At 38.7% G+C, this 18,248-nt stretch overlaps 1 protein-coding gene across 1 annotated transcript in view; it reads left to right on the plus strand.

The window, feature by feature from the left end:
- Positions 1-18,248, plus strand: part of LOC139716165 (uncharacterized) — a 172,228-nt gene that overhangs the window by 88,449 nt on the left and 65,531 nt on the right. Inside the window, exons 46-54 of the mRNA XM_071627725.1 lie at positions 7,769-7,899; positions 8,800-8,933; positions 9,582-9,776; positions 10,408-10,535; positions 11,434-11,564; positions 12,113-12,234; positions 13,091-13,297; positions 16,540-16,742; positions 17,713-17,841. Coding sequence (XP_071483826.1) covers positions 7,769-7,899; positions 8,800-8,933; positions 9,582-9,776; positions 10,408-10,535; positions 11,434-11,564; positions 12,113-12,234; positions 13,091-13,297; positions 16,540-16,742; positions 17,713-17,841 — 1,380 coding nt within the window. The remainder of the gene's footprint in view (positions 1-7,768; positions 7,900-8,799; positions 8,934-9,581; positions 9,777-10,407; positions 10,536-11,433; positions 11,565-12,112; positions 12,235-13,090; positions 13,298-16,539; positions 16,743-17,712; positions 17,842-18,248) is intronic.

Consider the following 18,248-nt stretch of genomic DNA (forward strand, 5'->3'; position numbering starts at 1 on the left):
GCTTTTGTAGTTGGCTGCACGTAGTAGGATCACCGGCCACACAAACAGACCCATCAATGTTGTCGATTAAAGGGACTGTACAGTACTGGTTGAGGTGGGGATTCATGTTTTGAACATTCCTAAGTGAGATACTGAGAAACCTCTTATGAAATATGAAAGAGCATGTAATTTTAAGAAGGATTCAACGTTTATTTGATGAAAATTGGTTTTCAAATGGCTGAGATATTCAAAAACGTGATAATAATAAAGGCGACAGGCCACGCCTTTTATAAGGATCTCTTTGTTTCACCTTGTTTTTGGATATCTCAGCCATTTCAAAACCGATTTTCATCAAATAAACTTTTGATACCCCTTAGAATTGCATGCTCTGTGACATCTCATAGAGTGTTTTCTGAATATCGTGCAAAACGTTAAAAGCTAAATCCTCACCTCAACCAGAACGGTACACACCCTTTAACAGGCAGCACCAAACGCACAGTAACCCATGCCTGTGTTCATGTGTTTGGATCTTTGTGATGACAGGAACCATCAACAGCGTCCCCACTTTTGAGGAGCTGTTCCCAGACCCAGAAGTTGTTAGGCAGCTTCTGTACCAGACGGGTCTCCCTGCGGAGGTCGTCGAGGGATTCCTACAGATGGCTCCCCAATTTGATCAGGTATGTGTACATGTATATGGTTGGATAAACACGAGATCTGTACAAATGAACACTTGTATATGATATGGAGAATTTAATCGCAGAACGGGTTTACTACATGTCATGTGGCATATGATCAAAAGAGCAAAATTAAATATTTCCAGTGGTAGCTCACTTGATACATACGTAATATCATGTAACTAGTAATATTTTTGCTGTTATGATAAAACAGTCCCAGAATTTTTTTTTGTGATTTTATGTTTTTTTTTCATATTTTGTATTTAGTAAGGTTTAATTGCAAATATCTTAAATTGGAAAGGATGGAGTTAATTTCCTTTTGTGATCAAACTCTTCATGTAAAGAAAAGACAACCAACATAATGTAACATTGTAAAAAAAGTTGTATCAACAGAGTGGAAAGAATAACCTCTTATTTCACATTTTTATGCACAATATTGTTCTACATACAAGTGTATGCCCTTACTGGGATGAAAGGTAACTCCAAGACTCTATGTCACAGTCAGATTGATGTCATAATGGAACGTGATGCACCAGGGTGAAACTGTCTTCATTATTTGATACAGTACATGAGTGTAGGTGTACACAGAATGCGTGTGTCTGTCTTTAGATATCAAGGATGTACTTCTTTATTTTCTCCAAAATAATAGAGTTAGGCTGTAGCAGATTGGCTGCATCACTGAGAACTTTGCATGTGAAAACCCTTGCCGATTGAAATGTCAGTGCACATGTTACATGCAGTACATTAAATATTGTATTTCGGTCAACTTTTTTGTTTTGCAGTGGGTCAACCTGTTTGCCAGCCCGGACCCACTGACCGCCCTGTGTGAGACCAGCTTCCAGGATGTCTTCGAACTGTCCTTCAACGCCACAGTGGACATCGATGCTATCCAGGCCCAACTCTGCTCCGTCAACCTCTCCTCCATCGACGACATCCTCAGCACTATCTTCATGTCCAACATCCAGATCATAGAGGTGCGCCAGAAGTTCTCTTTTTTTTTGGGGGGGGGGGGGACAGGGATGAGACACATTGGTCCGAATTTACGAAGGTGGTACAATCTTTGTCCATTGTTTAAACCATGGACAAAGACTGTAGTTTTGTATGGGTCGCCAAGTGTCGCATGACCTATTTCGTTACGAAATCAGTCATTTTGTAAAGATTGTACCACCTTCGTGTATTCGGGCCATTGTGATATTTTATACAACTACATGCAGAGGCAAAGCACAGAGTTATATATGAATACAATTAAGGATGAAATTACTTGTAAGGATAGTAAAGTGAAGTAGATGAATACTGCAAGGAATGATGGCATTGATTACTTGTAAAAACAAAAGTAGCATTGCTCCTCCTGATTAATGTGAACAATTTTGTGTACAATATTTACAATAGATGTACACAGCAACTTGTTTGCAACCCTTATGGAAAAAGTAGAAGTACAATTTGTACACATGTATTTCAGTCTTTCATTTTGTCATCTGCACTATAATGTACGGATGGGGGCCTTGCCATGCCATTTACGTACTTGGGCGAGATAACTTTATATCCGCAGCATTTTTTTTTTCTGACCGAGGCGTTATAGATAGGACCCTGGTAATAAGCCGGGTGTCAGTGTAGTGGGGTGGGGCATGTGTGAGCTGGAAAAGAGCAGGTGTGGATGGAGCAATTCTTAAAGAGTAAAATGTGTGCCTTGTAAGTCACAGTTTTGATTCCAGTGACCAGATCATTGATAAACTGTCAAGCACTTTGACCACCTTGACAAAATGGAAAGCTCATAAATGATTTTGTCATCATCACTATCAGCATCAACTTCGTTCCTCTCTTTCTTTTGCTTATCGTCGTCATCATCATCATCATCATCATCATCATCATCATCATCATCATCATCATCATCATCATGATCTCAATCATTGATATTGTTACCAACAATTTATACAAGTCAGTGTACATTTTTTTTTTCTTCTGTATTCTTATTCCACATCAGATGGCTCAGCTCATTTTCAATCTACCTGAGGTGGATGTTCAGATCGCCATCAATATCAGTCAAGAGGTGGCCCAAATCCTGGCATCTTTGACCGAAAATCCACTGGAGTATACCTCAGCACTTCAACGGTATGTGGATTGCCCTGTAATTGTAAAATGATTTCATCATCATTAACAGTAGATGAATGGCAATACATATTGCTGGCTTTATTTTGTGATCAAAGAGATAGATGCACATATAGTTACTGATTATCTTCTGTAGCCATGCCTTCTTTTTTTTTGTGAGTAGATGGGGACTAATCAACCAAGATAACCTACAATTTGCATTCCATTTGATATTGTTCATGATGGGCCAATTTTAGGTAGCGTTGCTTGCTTGTGAGTTTGGAGATGGAAGTAACGCTAGACAAAGTTCAATATCTCCAAAAATGTTGTCATTTACAAAATACTGTAATTTTGTAATACTGCAATTAGCACAAAATTAAAGAAAAGAAAAGTCCACACTGCAAAATAACGCTAAGATTGTATAATCCTCTTAAGATTTCTATTTTGTTACTGTGACAGTTAGCTGGAATGTTTGTGTAACTTTTACTTGAGTTGTTGATACTTTTTAAGCACTAACTTCAACCAAGACTTCACAGAAATAAATAAAATGCCAGTGAAAAGGCTGTAAGAGCTGTTTAACAACCAAAGGACAGGGGTACATTAAGGGTTAATACCAAAGTATCAAGAACCAAAATGAGATGCTTTTCTTGTTTTAATACTGGTATTTAAAGCAATTGACAGCTTGATGCTACTATATTAATCATATCAAGAGGCCAAAATTGAACATCATCTTGTCACCAGAAAGGAATTGATTTTTTCTTATTTCACAGAATCGTGGACTTGCTGCAGCTTTACGCCCCTGAGCTTGACCTGAGCGCACTGGAGAGCTACTTGAGCCAGGTCCGGTTGATGGACTACATTGAAGAGGCTATCGCCGACTGGCTGTCAGAAACGAATGGTGAGTTGGAATGCGTAGGAACCAACTTTTGCCTTTGCTGATGTGATTGGCATATTATTATACATGTATGTACAATTTGTATGTCAGTACATTGTTTCATAACTATTGATGGATTCAGACAAAAAAGTTCAGACAGTGCCGTAGAGTATACGCTGACAGAGACTCATAGTTTTATTTGACTCGGATGCTCCTTCTTCTGTATGTGCTTTCTCGACCATGATCTCTTTCAATTTCTATTTGCCACTTCCACGTCTATTTTCCTCCCCATGTATTTATTTTCATTTGAAATACTTTGATTACATATTCACTGAGGAGTTTCTGCAACAGAAAGAAAACTCATGACATCCAAAATCAGGAACACAAGGTGCTTGTTGCATTCTTGGCATTTTACTTCTACATTTTCACTCACAAAATCTGAATTCCATACCTGCATTTGTCTGACTCACAGCATTGGTGCCTAGGAAAGCTGCAGGTCGCAAAGTCCACCTCAGTAGAGTTTATACAATAACACAATTGCGTTATTGTAGTTTACAACATGTACATGCTTATTAAGTAGATTGCATAATGAGATTTAACTCTGCTCTTCTTTCACAACCCTGTAGTTTAGAGGGCCCTAACATGTAGCACCTGTAATTTCTCATTCATTTTTGTGTTAGATACAGTGTACTGTAAAAGCGGATATTTTCGCGTAACTAGTTTTCTCGCATGGCAGAGTAAGAAGAGTTTTGTGTGTTTTTAATCCCTTGGAATCAATACGTCAACTGCTGGAACGTGTGGCAACAAAAATATTTGTGTGCTTTTATATTCGTGCTAGTTTCTGGTAGCACGAAATGCGCAAAAATTTCAACACTGCGAAAATTTCCACTTTTACAGTATTCTTATTTACCATATATTTCATTTGTTGATTGTATCTTTTTTTGTGAGCATTTTGCATATGTGTTTGTATTTGGCAGGAACCGTGACTAGCATCCCCACGTTTGAGGAGCTGTTCCCAGACCCAGACATCATCAGGCAGCTCCTGTACCAGACTGGTCTCCCTGCGGATGTCGTTGAGGGATTCCTACAGATGGCTCCCCAATTTGATCAGGTATCTTTGGATCAGCCTCCCTTTTTCTTCCCCTCTCCCTCCGCTCTTCACCCCACCCCAAACCAATGAGTCCTGGCTGCTTTCAGGACTATAGCATGCCCACAATATCTAATTTCTACTACCTATGAAACTCTTTCACCTCTGATTTTCCACATGTCCCAAGATTTTTCTCTTTTTTTCATATGTCCTGCGGAATGTTTTAGATAAAAGCCTGTTGGAAAAAATGAAATAAGACAAAAACTGCTTGAATCTTGTAAGGTATGTCACCAAGATATTGCAACTGTTTAGAATGATCCCCTCACTGAGCTTATAACTTATATGTAGGTAGTTTTAAAGAATTCTGAAATGACATAGTAAATGTATTCTTACTACATTTTATCAAGAAATCTCTCACTGGGTTTAAGTGAGGCATAATGATGATAATAATAGTATAAATAGTGATTGTGATGGTAATGATGATGGTGATGATGGTGATGATGGTGATGATGGTGATGATGATGATGATGATGATAATGATAATGATGATGAATTTGTAATATGATGATTTAAGTCATTATGTTCATCATTGGCATTATCATAGTAGTTACATGATAATGATACCACTGATGATATAATGATCATGGTCTCATACCATACAGCAATGTACTGTTGTACCAAGGGTAGCCCCTACAGAGTTGGCGCTATTCTCCCAAAGGGCTTTCCCATCACAATTACAAGTAGATACTGAAGTATAAACACACATAAATCAGGATCTCCAGCATAATGGTCCCTGAGCCTTTCCAGATTTGCTGTAATTCTTCAGGGAATTGTGTAATATTGCACCTGCAGAATTTCATTTGAGCAAATAGAATGTATAATCATCTGTGCACAGTTACATTTCCCCATTGACCTGTGAATACAAATTGTGATATTTTTGCTTTTAACTCTATCTGTATATTTGCGCAGTGGACTGCGCTGTTTTCCAGCCCGGACCCTCTGGCCGCTGTGTGCAACTCCTCAAGCTTTGCAGACATCTTTGATCAGTTTGTGAATGCTTCAGTGGACATACAGACCATCCAGACCCAACTCTGCTCTGTAAACCTTACATCAATTGATGCTATCCTCAACTCCATCTTTATGTCAAACAGGATTGTTGCAGAGGTATGTCTAAATTCATTTCTTATTTTATCTGCTTATTTACAAAGTGGTTTGTTTTCATCTGCAATCATCTAGTGTATAATCACATTGAAGAATTAAGGGGAGCATGAATGTTATAGTGTGAATATTACATCATTCTGTCTATGTATCTGAGCAAGACTTGAATCGTATCTACTGTAAAAGTGGATATTTTCATGGGAGTTATTTTTCGCGCTCGGCCGTTTGAGATGAATTTCGCGTGTTTTTAATTCCACAAAATCAGGACATGAACTACTGGAACATACATGTATGGCATGCAAAATATATTCATGTGCTTTTATTTTCACGCTAGCTTCTGGTCGCGGGAAATGCAAAAAAATTTTCACATTTACAGTAATGCATAACAAACAGTTATGTGAAAGTCTTTTTCTTCATCTTGATTGCCAGTCTTAGCCAGTTTTACTTTATTTCAAGAGTTTCTTTATTCAAAGTTATTTTATGTGTTTACTACGAATATTCAATCAAAACTGTTTCCATTACTGCTGAAGATGAATGAGACAGCTGATGAATTAAAGGGATGCTTCAGATTCAGATGAGATGGGACTTCCAATGTTTTTTGATGATGATTTTTTTTGAAATAGTGAGAAACCTTTCATTGAATATTGAAGATCATATAATTCTAAGAGTAATTCAAAGTTTATTTGATGAAAATTGGTTTTGAAATGGCCGGTATATCCAAAACAACACAATAGTAGTAAAAGTGGGACCTACCTTTTATTAGGATCACTTTGTTTTACTGTGTTTTTTCGATATCTCGGCCATTTTACATTTTTCATCAAATAAACTTTGAATATCACTTAATAGACTTGTATGCTCTTTAACATTTCATAACATGGTTTGTACATGTAAGTATCTCGCAAAAAATAGTAAAAGCTGAATCCTCACCTCAACCAATACTATTCCATCCCTTTAATATATAATTTTGTGAGCTTTCTTCTTGTGTACAGAAATGCAAGGTGTTTTACTTGATATCATTTTCGTAATTATTCTCATGCACCATCCTTCCCCTGACAGTTGGTGAGAGTCTTCTTCAATGTTCCTGAGGTGGAAATCCAGCTGGCAATCAATGCAAGTCAGGAGATTGCAGAAATTCTGGGAAATTTCCTCTCTAATCCCTCGCAATACAGCATTGATTATGCACGGTATGTCTAATGCTCTAAACACTGTCAATTTTTGTTTTTCTGAAATTTTGAGGTTTGTTGATATATTGATTTATGCATTTATCAATATGTCTTCTACATATTCATGTTTCAGTCTTTTTATGCCTCCGCCACGAAGTGTCAGTAGATGCATTATATTTACAGACCATATCTATCATTAACTTATCAATTCATTCTTTTAACCTTTATGAATGGACTGATTTTACTACAATACTCATTTCCCATAGACCCCTGCCCAAGTATACTTGGGACTCATCCTCAACAGGTTAACTGATATTGCAACTTATTGTTCTACTGGCAGAGGAGTTACTATAATACTAATCAGCAAGTGTTTGTTACTATTAAATATTATCAACTTTCCTTGGAATATTTTGCTATTCCTGAAAGTATTGTTATTTCCAGTTTTGTTCTACAGAAGAGTACAACTTTCCTAGTGATTGAAATGTGAAGATGCAAGAATGGATGATTTTTTTTTCTTGGTGGGACAGATAACCATTTCCAGAACACGTATGCTGATTTGTTTTGTGTTGATACTCCTCTGTGGACCATGTTTGTGCTTGTTTGCTATAATAATCATGGATTGTCCTTTGTGAGAACTGCATGAATACCCTAGATTTTGCCAGGGCAGTAATGTAGCCAAGGAATGACATGACCCTTTCACAAAGACGCATCTCTACTATTTTTGTTTGCTTCTGATATGTGTGTTTAGGATTGTGGAGCTTCTTCAACAGTTCCAGGTCCCAGGACTCAATGAGACCTGGGTCCAGAACTGGCTGGCCCAGGTCCAACTCATGGAGTACGTCAACGATGTCCTCACCCAGTGGATCACGAATGCAAATGGTGAGAAAAAGGAAACAAGAAAGGAGAAAATCACAAAACTTGATATGAAATATTTTTTTCGTCTTAACCCTTTTGCATGTAGAGTTTTCTTGCAATGCTTCTCTCCCTACTCCTGAAGTTCGCAGGAAATTTCACATTTTTGCATTAGTGTAGACAAATAAGTTATCTTGTACATGCATAATTATTGTATTCATGGACTTTAATGAATTTCTGTGGTACACGGGTGACATGAGCCGGGCCGAGAAAGACACACAAGTGTTATTTCTGTGCCCTTCATATGCACACACAAGCACACAGAGACACGCACAGTATAATCAACTTTTCATAGGTTGTGTGATGGAATACCAAATGTATCCTCTTGACCACAAACTGTGCAATGATAACTCAGTTGATGGCACAGAGTTGTAATTCCAGTGCAAGACAGGAAATGTGAATGATTGCATTAAATTCTAGTGAGCAAAAGTGAAAATGCAAAGATCCTAGATCTAAATTTTGCTTCCCTAACTCTCTTTATAAGTATGATTAACCAAACACCTTCAGACAAACATAAAGAGCAGAATAAAAACAAAGCAAAACAAAACACGGATGCCTCATGACTGTTAATACAGAGACTGCTGGTAATGATAAACACATGTTCAACCACCAATAATACAGCTGTATTACAAAATTTTCGCAACTGTTGCCGTTCTTTTATGTTGTGTTCTCCATTGAAAACTTGAACAATCAATAACAACATTTTCTTGATTTTCATATTGCTATTTGTGTGCTGTGTGTCTTGTGTTCCAATATCTATACTGGGTATCCTGTCTCTCCTATTGATCTCTACAATGCATGAATGTTGCATGGCATGCCCTTTGCTCCAAGCCCGATACCATCTATGTCTCTATACCAATCTTCCAGGCACTGCGATGCCAGTGCCCACGTTCGGAGAGCTCTTCCCCGACCCCACCGTTCTGGCCGACCTCCTCCGTCAGCTCGGCCTCCCGGAAGACATGATAACAGCCTTTCTGGATTCGGCCATCCAGGCTGATAGGGTGAGTGAAAATCCATGCTGGATTCTAAAAGAGGTTAATTTTAATCAATTCCAATTCAATGACTAAATTTGCTCCATGGGCTAAAACAAGTGTGAACTGAACATATTTTGCATGCTATGCACATTCTAGTGTGGGTTCATCATTGGTTGTTTGGAGGTTATCTGATGTGTCAAGTAAATTTATTCAAATGCAGTATCCTTGGACTAGATTTAAAAAGTATCTGCTAATTTGATCCCTAGTGACCCAGTCTTTGTGCAAATGAAACTATGACAACGATGACTTGGCATGTATCATTCACATCAAAATACATGTATTGTGGTATTTGTAATAATCTAGCTATCATAATGGCTTACAAGGAGAAAGAGAATTTAGAAATTGCACAGTAGTAGTAGATTTCTGACAGAAATGTGCATCTGCTGTATATTCCAAGAGTGTCATGTGCCTCCAGTCACAAAATCAAGTAATCATGAAGCATTCTCTCTGATGCTTTGGTTACATGATAGTTGATACTCACACATGATAGTTAATACTCACACATGGGACATACATTTGTAGCTGCATGATAATTTCCTGTTTTGGTGTAATTTACTTACACTATCTGACATTGGAAACTTTCTTTCACTTGTAATCGTTACCCATTTCCTCCAGTGGAACCAAGTCTGGATGTCGGAGGATCCTCTGAAGACCCTATGCGAGGCCGGTGTCCTCCGGGATACCATCGCCGTGGCGATCAACTCCTCCGTTACCGCCCAGGCCATCCAGGACGGCATCTGCTCCGTCAATCTCACTGACGTCGACGACCTCCTCAGCTCCATCTTTGACTTAGACACCCTCATCATTGAGGTCAGAAACAGAGGAAGGAGATTTTGAAAGTCATTTTGATAGAGCAGCTTCAATCATTATTACTTGTTGTTCATTTTGTGTCGCAATGGTAACTTTTTGTATACATTGTTCTGTAGCGTTCCGTCACCAGTACATGTAAGTCTAAGCATAATCGTGAAAAGAATAAGTGCATGAATTGTGTGATAGAAGAATAATTGCTTTTGCTAGGTTAACAAATGTGATTGTTGTTATTAATGTCCTCCTGTAAGTACAGTACATTGCACAAATCCAAGACCAAACAAAATAAAAACTTCTGGGAGTGTGTATTGAAGTGTAAAAGTCTGTAACATATGAGATACAGTGACAGAATAAGATATGGGTATACTGATCATGCTGTGATGTCTTTAACATTCTGCTCTTAGAAACCTATAGAGTATCTACAGTAGATATGAATATCTGATGTATTCTCACAGGCATGGTCATTGCTTATCATAAGATACCAATTTTGAAATTTGTTTCTCCCTGTCTATATTCTTTAGAATCCAATAAAGGACTGCCATGCTTGCTTTCTTGATGAAACCTGTCCATAAAACTATTCTACTTTTAAAGTTTGAATGCCCTTATTGACTCAATGAATGTACCTTGATTTTAGGTATCTCGTATCCTCTTCAATGACCCGACCCTGGACTGGGAGGCAGCCCTGAACCTGAGCAGACAGCTCTCAGAGAACCTCCAACAGCTGTTGGCTAGCCCACCCACAACTGCTGAGGATATCGAACAGTGAGTGAAGAGAATTCAAGAGGGTTAACTCATTGTATGCTGCATACAAGACTCTGTTAGTCCCACACTTAAACTTTACTGTTTTTTATTTAGCACATCCCCAGGTGTAATTTCCTCAATGAATGACCCAGGTAGATGACTTGAAACATACTGTTCCTACTGGGAAATAGAAACTACATAAGCCTGTAATCCCTGTTGTTTTACCATAACTGCAGTGTTGTTATATCTGAGTGGGTTTCTAACTTTGCATGTGAGTCAAGGGTTGGGGGATTACAATTTACATGACGTGTAACTTCATGCCAGTGAATTTCATTTCAAATTGGCACATTTAGTCAGAAAGAATTTCACGAAACCTTTCCACTTAGTGGATAGGCACTTAGCCTAAGTGCTTGAATTTCACTGTATACAATGTATCTCATCTTTTGCAAATGATTAGATGGAACCATTTGAAAACATTAAAGTTGTCTCAGTCAGAGAGAAATGTGCAAAAATTTGTACATTTTAACAAGACCCAAAAAATTTAGCCCTCTAAATTGTGTTGCCAATTGAATAATCATTTTATAGATATACATACAATGTATTATGGCTGTATTCAAGTGTTTTTGAAAATTCTGCAACAGACAGCAAATAGCTTGAATGAAATAGAAAATTCTGCTCATCCCGAGGAAACACTTAAAAAAATAATAAAGATTACAATTATAGAAAGATATGGCAGCAAACCACAGAAAAGTGATTCCTAGTCCTGGGACTTCTGGAGAACAAAGTCTTTAATCATCTTCATTTTGCTGAAGGTTTTGTTATGGTTCAGATTGATGCATACACATAGAACTCATCCTCAATCATCAGATGTTTCATTCCATCTTCCACCTCACCTTTTCTCTCTGCCTTCAACCAACAGAATTTCTTTGTCACTACTTGATGGCCTTGAGGACATCCTCAGGATGTTTGGGGTATGGGATAAGGTCAGACCTTATCTCTCGCTCACTGAAGTCATCTTGGGGACTGCTGAGCACTACCTCGATATCACAGGTCTGCACTTCGTTCTTCTCCCTGTTCCCAACCAAATGTTTGGACTGATGTGCACTCGAAATTGAACACCAAGAAATGAACACAATAGCCATGAAGTGCAATGAAATGAAGCCTTTAATTCCCAGATTGTGGCATTGATAAATTTTCATAGTAAGCAAGATCTTTAACAGAGGAAAGAACTGCAGGTGTACTACGTCAGCGTGAATGTGACTGATTATCATTTGTGTGTGAATGGGGATAATGTCAGCTTGAATGTACAGTGTAAGTTGTTACCACTTGAGCATGAACTGGATTATGGTCAGTGTGCACAATAAAAGTAATAAATGGGGTTCAATATTGCCAATTTGAGATGAGAATTGTTTTTTTCTCCTTGCACGAGGTGTATTTGTAGAAAATATTATTTTGCATATTGTTCATGGCAGTACTGTATGTCTAGATGCAATATTGTTGGTTTGCTGAATCGCAGCACATGTTTCAATATGCTGTTTTATGTGAGATTTGATCTAGAGGCTGAAATATCTTACCCTGTGACTGCTCTTGTCCCACAGATGACATCATAAGGACTGTACTAGACCCTAATGCTCCCCTGGAAGATGTGACGCGTTATCTGAACTTGACGCAGGAGGAAATACGGATTGCTCTCCTCGGCGACTTTATTCACCTCACTTATGTAAGTTTTAGAATGTGACTCTCTTTCATTCTTTTGAGAGCTCCTGCATACACGTGATAGACAAGCTTACATGTACTTTGGAATTTCACTGCTGGTATGGCAGTGAGTGATGAAATCAAATTTGGTCATTAACCTCTCCACAAAGAGCACCCTTGCGGGGTCACAATACAGAGGTTTACATGTAACTCACCAATCCCACCATGGTTGTTTCTGTGGAGATGACATTGGACACTTAATCGTAAAGTCCCTGGTTCAAGCCCACAGGTAGCAGCAATTGTGCCCTCAATAGGCAAGGCATCTTATCTTCTGTGCCTGGTCTTCTGGAAGGGACTGAAACCATTGATCCCATGGTGGCATGCTCATTTAAGAACCTAGATTTGTAATTATTGATAAGGATTTTCATAATTCTTATAATCTGTTAGTTCTCGTAGCTGATTTATCTTATGAGTTTTAGCTCTAAAATGCATTTTGTTTATTATACAATGTATGTTTATTACATAAGGATTGTACAATTGTAGTAGAAGTGTTTTGATTGAATGTTAAAATTTCTTGTATAACACATGTAGCAATTGAGTATCCATTTGACATACAAGGTAACATGTAATGTAAATGTAATTTGCCTTTTGTTATGTATGTTGTTTATATATTTTGTTATTGAAAATGTCGTAATGCCCAATTTCTACTTCATGTTCATAAACAGTAGTTAGATGAATAAAGAAAGGAAACAAGATGAAATGAAATGACACGCTTCCAAAGTGGCCACATCAAATAATTCCTCACTATCAAAGCGGTCTCCGTTTCTCCAATCTCGGTGTCTCACCTTTTTTCTGCTTTGTTCCTCTCTATATCATCCCAGCTTGCCGATTACTATCAGAACGGACTGCTGGACACTCTAGTGTGCCAGGAGGGCTACTACAACGGCGTACATCTCATCCTCCGCTTCAATGTCGGCTTCATCAACCAGACCGCCCTGCAGCAGTATCTGTGCTCCGCCGATCTCCAGGAGTTCTTTGCTGACGCCAAGGATCTCTATGGCTTTGACTTCCTCCGATGGGCCGAGGTGGTGAGTGAACTAGATCTTGCAGGGGTTGCAGATCATTGGGGAGGGATAGGGAGTTGGCGACGGGTTGACTGGTGACAAAAAAAAAGGAAAAATGGATTGTGGGTACAGAACAAACCAAAATACCATCAAAGATTTGGGAAAAAATAACTTAAAAACCCACTAAAATATAGGACTTTCCAACTGCTACATTGCATGCTTCCAGAATTTACTGAATCCATCTTAACATCCCCGCCACACACCTAAACCCTTGACCCCATCAGGAGTATTAAGATAGGCCTCTAAAAGCCCCCGCATGGACAACCTATTGTGGTCACATGGCTGATGTCGTAAGACTCCATTGCAGTAATCTGTGTTAGAAAATATTCATCCTAAGCACAGTTAAAGGTTGAAAGGCTACATGCCCATTTCTTGTATGGCACTTCGGTTGACTATTAAAGCTGGTGAATGAAATCACGACTTAATGAATATGAAATTGAAAGATGAGAGAAAAAGTTTGAATGATGACTGACTGACTGACTGATTGACTGACTGAATGAATGAATGAATGAATGAATGAATGGGATGGACAGACAGATGGAAGGACGGATGAATGAATGAATACAGATATGTGAGAAATTATTTGTGGAAATGACTGAACTACTTGTGGGTGGCAAAAACGATTGTATTGTAACACAGCAGGTTGGAGACAAATGACACTGGACTCCATCATTTGTTCAGTATAGTGGCAGACTTTAATTGAGGGTGGCTTAACCCTGAAAAGAACAACAACAACAAAGAACAAACCATGACTAACACAATGGCCATGTGACATACCTACAAACTGCATATTGTTGTAACATACTTCACTACTGATGCCTAAGTTTTGTCCATTCATGCTTTTCAGCATTCCAATCCATGTGAACTGTGATGGAAACATCAATATCACGTTTTATGATTTTCCATCCATATTGTTTTCATTACCATACACCATTGTACAAATATGATTTTATACCATTGTCACTGAAGATTATCTACACTGATAATCATCTTTATTCTTCAAGTTCACAATATACAATGTACTCCCTTCTGATTTATTTCAACCACATGCATATAATTGCCCCCCCCCCCCTTTTTTGTTGTTTATTTTGCTTTGTATTGTTTTGGACTCAGTGTATATGTCCCAACATCTGCTTTCATAATATGCAAAATAACTCACAGCCTGCTATATGTACTACAAACAGCACAAATTTAATGATATTACCTTGTCAGCAAACAGGCTTGTAGGACTATCAACACCAATATACTGTATCGTACAACATCAACTCTGAAATGTATTAAACAAAGCACATTTCTACTGACCAAAAACTTCCTGAAACAAGTTTCCTTTCAACAACAACCTATGTACAAATTAAGCAGTGTTGAGCTTGCTAGCCTATATGCTTATCACTGCCCTACTACAACTCACCCCTCTTGAGCTCTCTCGAGACTCGACTCCGTGCAGTGACTTCCAAGCCACTCAGTGATCTTGAACTCTGTAGTATCAACATTACATAAAAATAACATGAATGTCTTAGTGTCTTGTTGTACCTAACGGCACTATAATTTGAGTCAGACTCTATTTGTCATAACAAATAACTCCTATCAAACACCTAGCCAGTGTCATCCGTATTATACATTCCAGCGAGTATGGTAACATATCCCATCTGGCACACTCTCCATAGAAAAGAATATACAACACATTGATGCCACAGTAACATAGGTGTATGTTATAGCCGATACAGCATACTAGTACTTCTCGAGTTTTAGTACAATGCACCACTACACCTAAATACAACGAGTTCATCATCTCTCTGGGTGATGGATCAACTCCATGGATATCTAAGGCTACCGTATACCCCATGTAGAGTGCTATAACGTACCATCATTCAACGCCTGAATGATAAAGCTAGTACCGTCTCCATGGTACGGTGTACCTCATACAGGATACTTGCCATACCTTCTATTTCCATCATTCACATTAAACTATGAACACAGCATGAAGTGACTCTTGAAATATGGCATTCTCACTCACACTGCAACCTATGCCATAAAACTACGACATTATTCCTAGGGAAGGGAATGACACAGCATACCCTGTCTTCCTTCATCTCCCTTATTTCTTACTACACAATCACTCCGTATCACTTATCACCTATAATTAGTCACCCTTCAAAGTTTCAGTGATTACACAGTGACTATTTATACTTGCATAGTATCAAACTTCCAATGGAAACACTATGAATAAACAGGAATGGCTTGCCTGTATTGTAGCATACACTACTGTGTCACCCAAAAGTAATCACACAAGCTCCCTCTAATGTCATGAAGTCAACCAGTATTCTTCATATATGACATAGCATTGTGACAAGTTACTCTCTAGTTTGCCAGGTATAACACACACATTTATTTGCAGCATCGGTACCATACCTTAGCTTATGCAGTAACTCTGTGTTAAATGCAGCTGCCCTCAGCAGCACTGACTACAACCTTTCTTTACACAACTTGACAAATCATGCTTCAAACTCACACTTGTCACTTATTGTACAACTATATAATAACAAAGTTGTCATTTTCATAGTCCAGGCATTGTAACCCAGGTTTCTCACCAAGTTGAGGCCTCTTGTTTCTCCACAACTTTGTTGAAACTTCTGGAACCTTTGAGCTAAGACATGCTAGCTTTCATCCATCATCCTGCTCCAGAATGTTTCACTGGTCCCCCAGCCACATTTTGATGACTGCACACAACCCTGAACACTGTATGGTCAATGCTGCATGCTTTCACTAAAACAATAGGGTGTGTGAGCCACACACACAATAGGGTTTTGTACCTCAGCAAAAAGAAGAAAAAGTGAGAGCATAGTCTACACCTCTCAGACCCACAAGATTAGTCTCAAAACTAGACTCAAGTAAGGCACTATTGCCAATTCAAATTGTACATTGCTTAAGTGTAGTTGCAGAGATTAACATAACTGGCCTGTTACAGTATGAATGACTGAATATATGGATAAACAATTGAAAGAATTAATATGTTAATGAATGAGTGAAGAAGAATGTGTGAATTAGAGAATGAATGAATGAATGAATGATTGAGTGCATTGATTAAAAAATGATTGCTTGAATTGATTAATGAATGCCACGATTGAAGGGTACTATCTCACTGCTTGCTGAGGACTATGTTTGAGATTGTGTCAATGACCTCAAATTCTTTCCCTCGCCCCTCCTAGAGCGGGTCCATCTTCCTAGACCTCAAGGCCAACTACACGGTAGACAGCTTTGCCGACATAGCCAACCTGGTCCTGGACCTGACCGCCATGGTCCAAGACCTTGCAGCCCTGCCCGAGATGCTGACAGGGGATATCGACATGTATGCCCTCCTGGCACATGTGAACAGCCTCTCTGCTGCCCTCCAGGCTCAAGAAATGGAACTGTGAGTGGTCATTTTGTTTGGTTCAGTGGACCGGAAAACCTAATGTCAAACCTTTTCTAGTGAAACTGAAATTTCCATAGAGTTTGCACACAAGCCATTTAGGTACAAGTATCAGTAGGAGTTGGTTTCAGTTTGCAAAGTATTTGCAATCCAGGGTGAAATACTTTCTTTTAAGAGCTGCTTGTAGGTCCAACCTGTATATGTCTTACAGTACTTGTGGAGCTGCTGGTGAACTGCAACGTTCAGCACCCAAGATGTGGAAAGATTGATCATGCTTTCTTCCCTCGTAGTCTATGGTACCTCCTGTAAATTACCAACAGCTTCTTAAAATATACTTTGAAGAATGCATTTTGTGGATTGTGGTATTTGACATTCGGTGGCTGTATGTGTTATCTGTCATCCAAAAGTAAAAGTATTGTGTTCTGTATACGGACATGCACTGAAAGAACATGAATTGAGATGAAAGTCCCAGCTACATACTGTTTATTATGTGATCGTGTCTCCCTCCTACTCGAGAATACAACTCAGTGGATTTAATTACTTGATAGACTGAGAGATGAGAGCCATTGTAAGATTTGAGCTTGCATGTGAAAGTTGTACCACAGTACAACAGTAGTGCTACATGTACGTTAAAAGTAACTGATGGTGGCAACATAGTCATGTACATTGTATATTGCATGTTAACCAGACTATCTGTCCCAAATTCCAGTGCATGTATGGAGGAAAGCAGTCTACACTTCATCAATAGTCCCTGTAATTCAGTAATAGGTTGGTGTATGAAGTGTATTCTCAAGCTGGGATAAAGTAGGCAAATGTGTGGAAGTACATTACATTTTTGTTATTTATTCATTCATTTTTTTTTTTTAGTGGGGGAGGATTATGTCTCGAATTTGATCAGTGCATAGTGTTACGATGCAGTCTGTGTGGTTTCGATTGATCTTGATTTTTTTTTTACCCCCTCTCTCATCAGGTTAATAAAATCCTTGGAAGAACTTGCACCCTTCCTCAATGACCCGTCTGTGATTAATGAAATCAGGACAGCCTTAATGAGTGGAATGGCCTTGATGCAGTGGTCAAGCAGCCTGCCGACGGACCTTGAGTAAGTTTGACCGACCGGGCAGAGATAGAGATGTAATTTTCTGTTCTTTCAACCATTATTTACATGTTGTACATGTATTTCTCAAGCTAGTGTCGACTTCGTACGCCAGAGTAACAATGAAGTATTGATTGTAATGTTTTGTATCTCAACCCTTGCACGTTGTACACTGAATGTTTGAACTCCGCCAGCAAACACCATTCTAAGTCGAGTTGCCATTGTTTGTAGCCTTCTTACACTTAACCTGTTCCTTCCGCAATTCTCTGAGAACCTTCAGTGCCTCCAGATGAGATTCTTTCTGCCCATAGACAAAGAATGGGCAGGTTGGTAGTGGCCCTGTGCGAAAGTAGTCAAGCAGTACACATATTCTCTTTTCAACTGCAAGTGCCATCATACGACGCAAATTATAG

Source organism: Diadema antillarum, unplaced genomic scaffold (genome assembly GCF_040938485.1).
Source record: "Diadema antillarum isolate AM-2024a unplaced genomic scaffold, OU_Dant_1.0 scf00000062, whole genome shotgun sequence".
NCBI classification, from domain to species: domain Eukaryota; kingdom Metazoa; phylum Echinodermata; class Echinoidea; order Diadematoida; family Diadematidae; genus Diadema; species Diadema antillarum.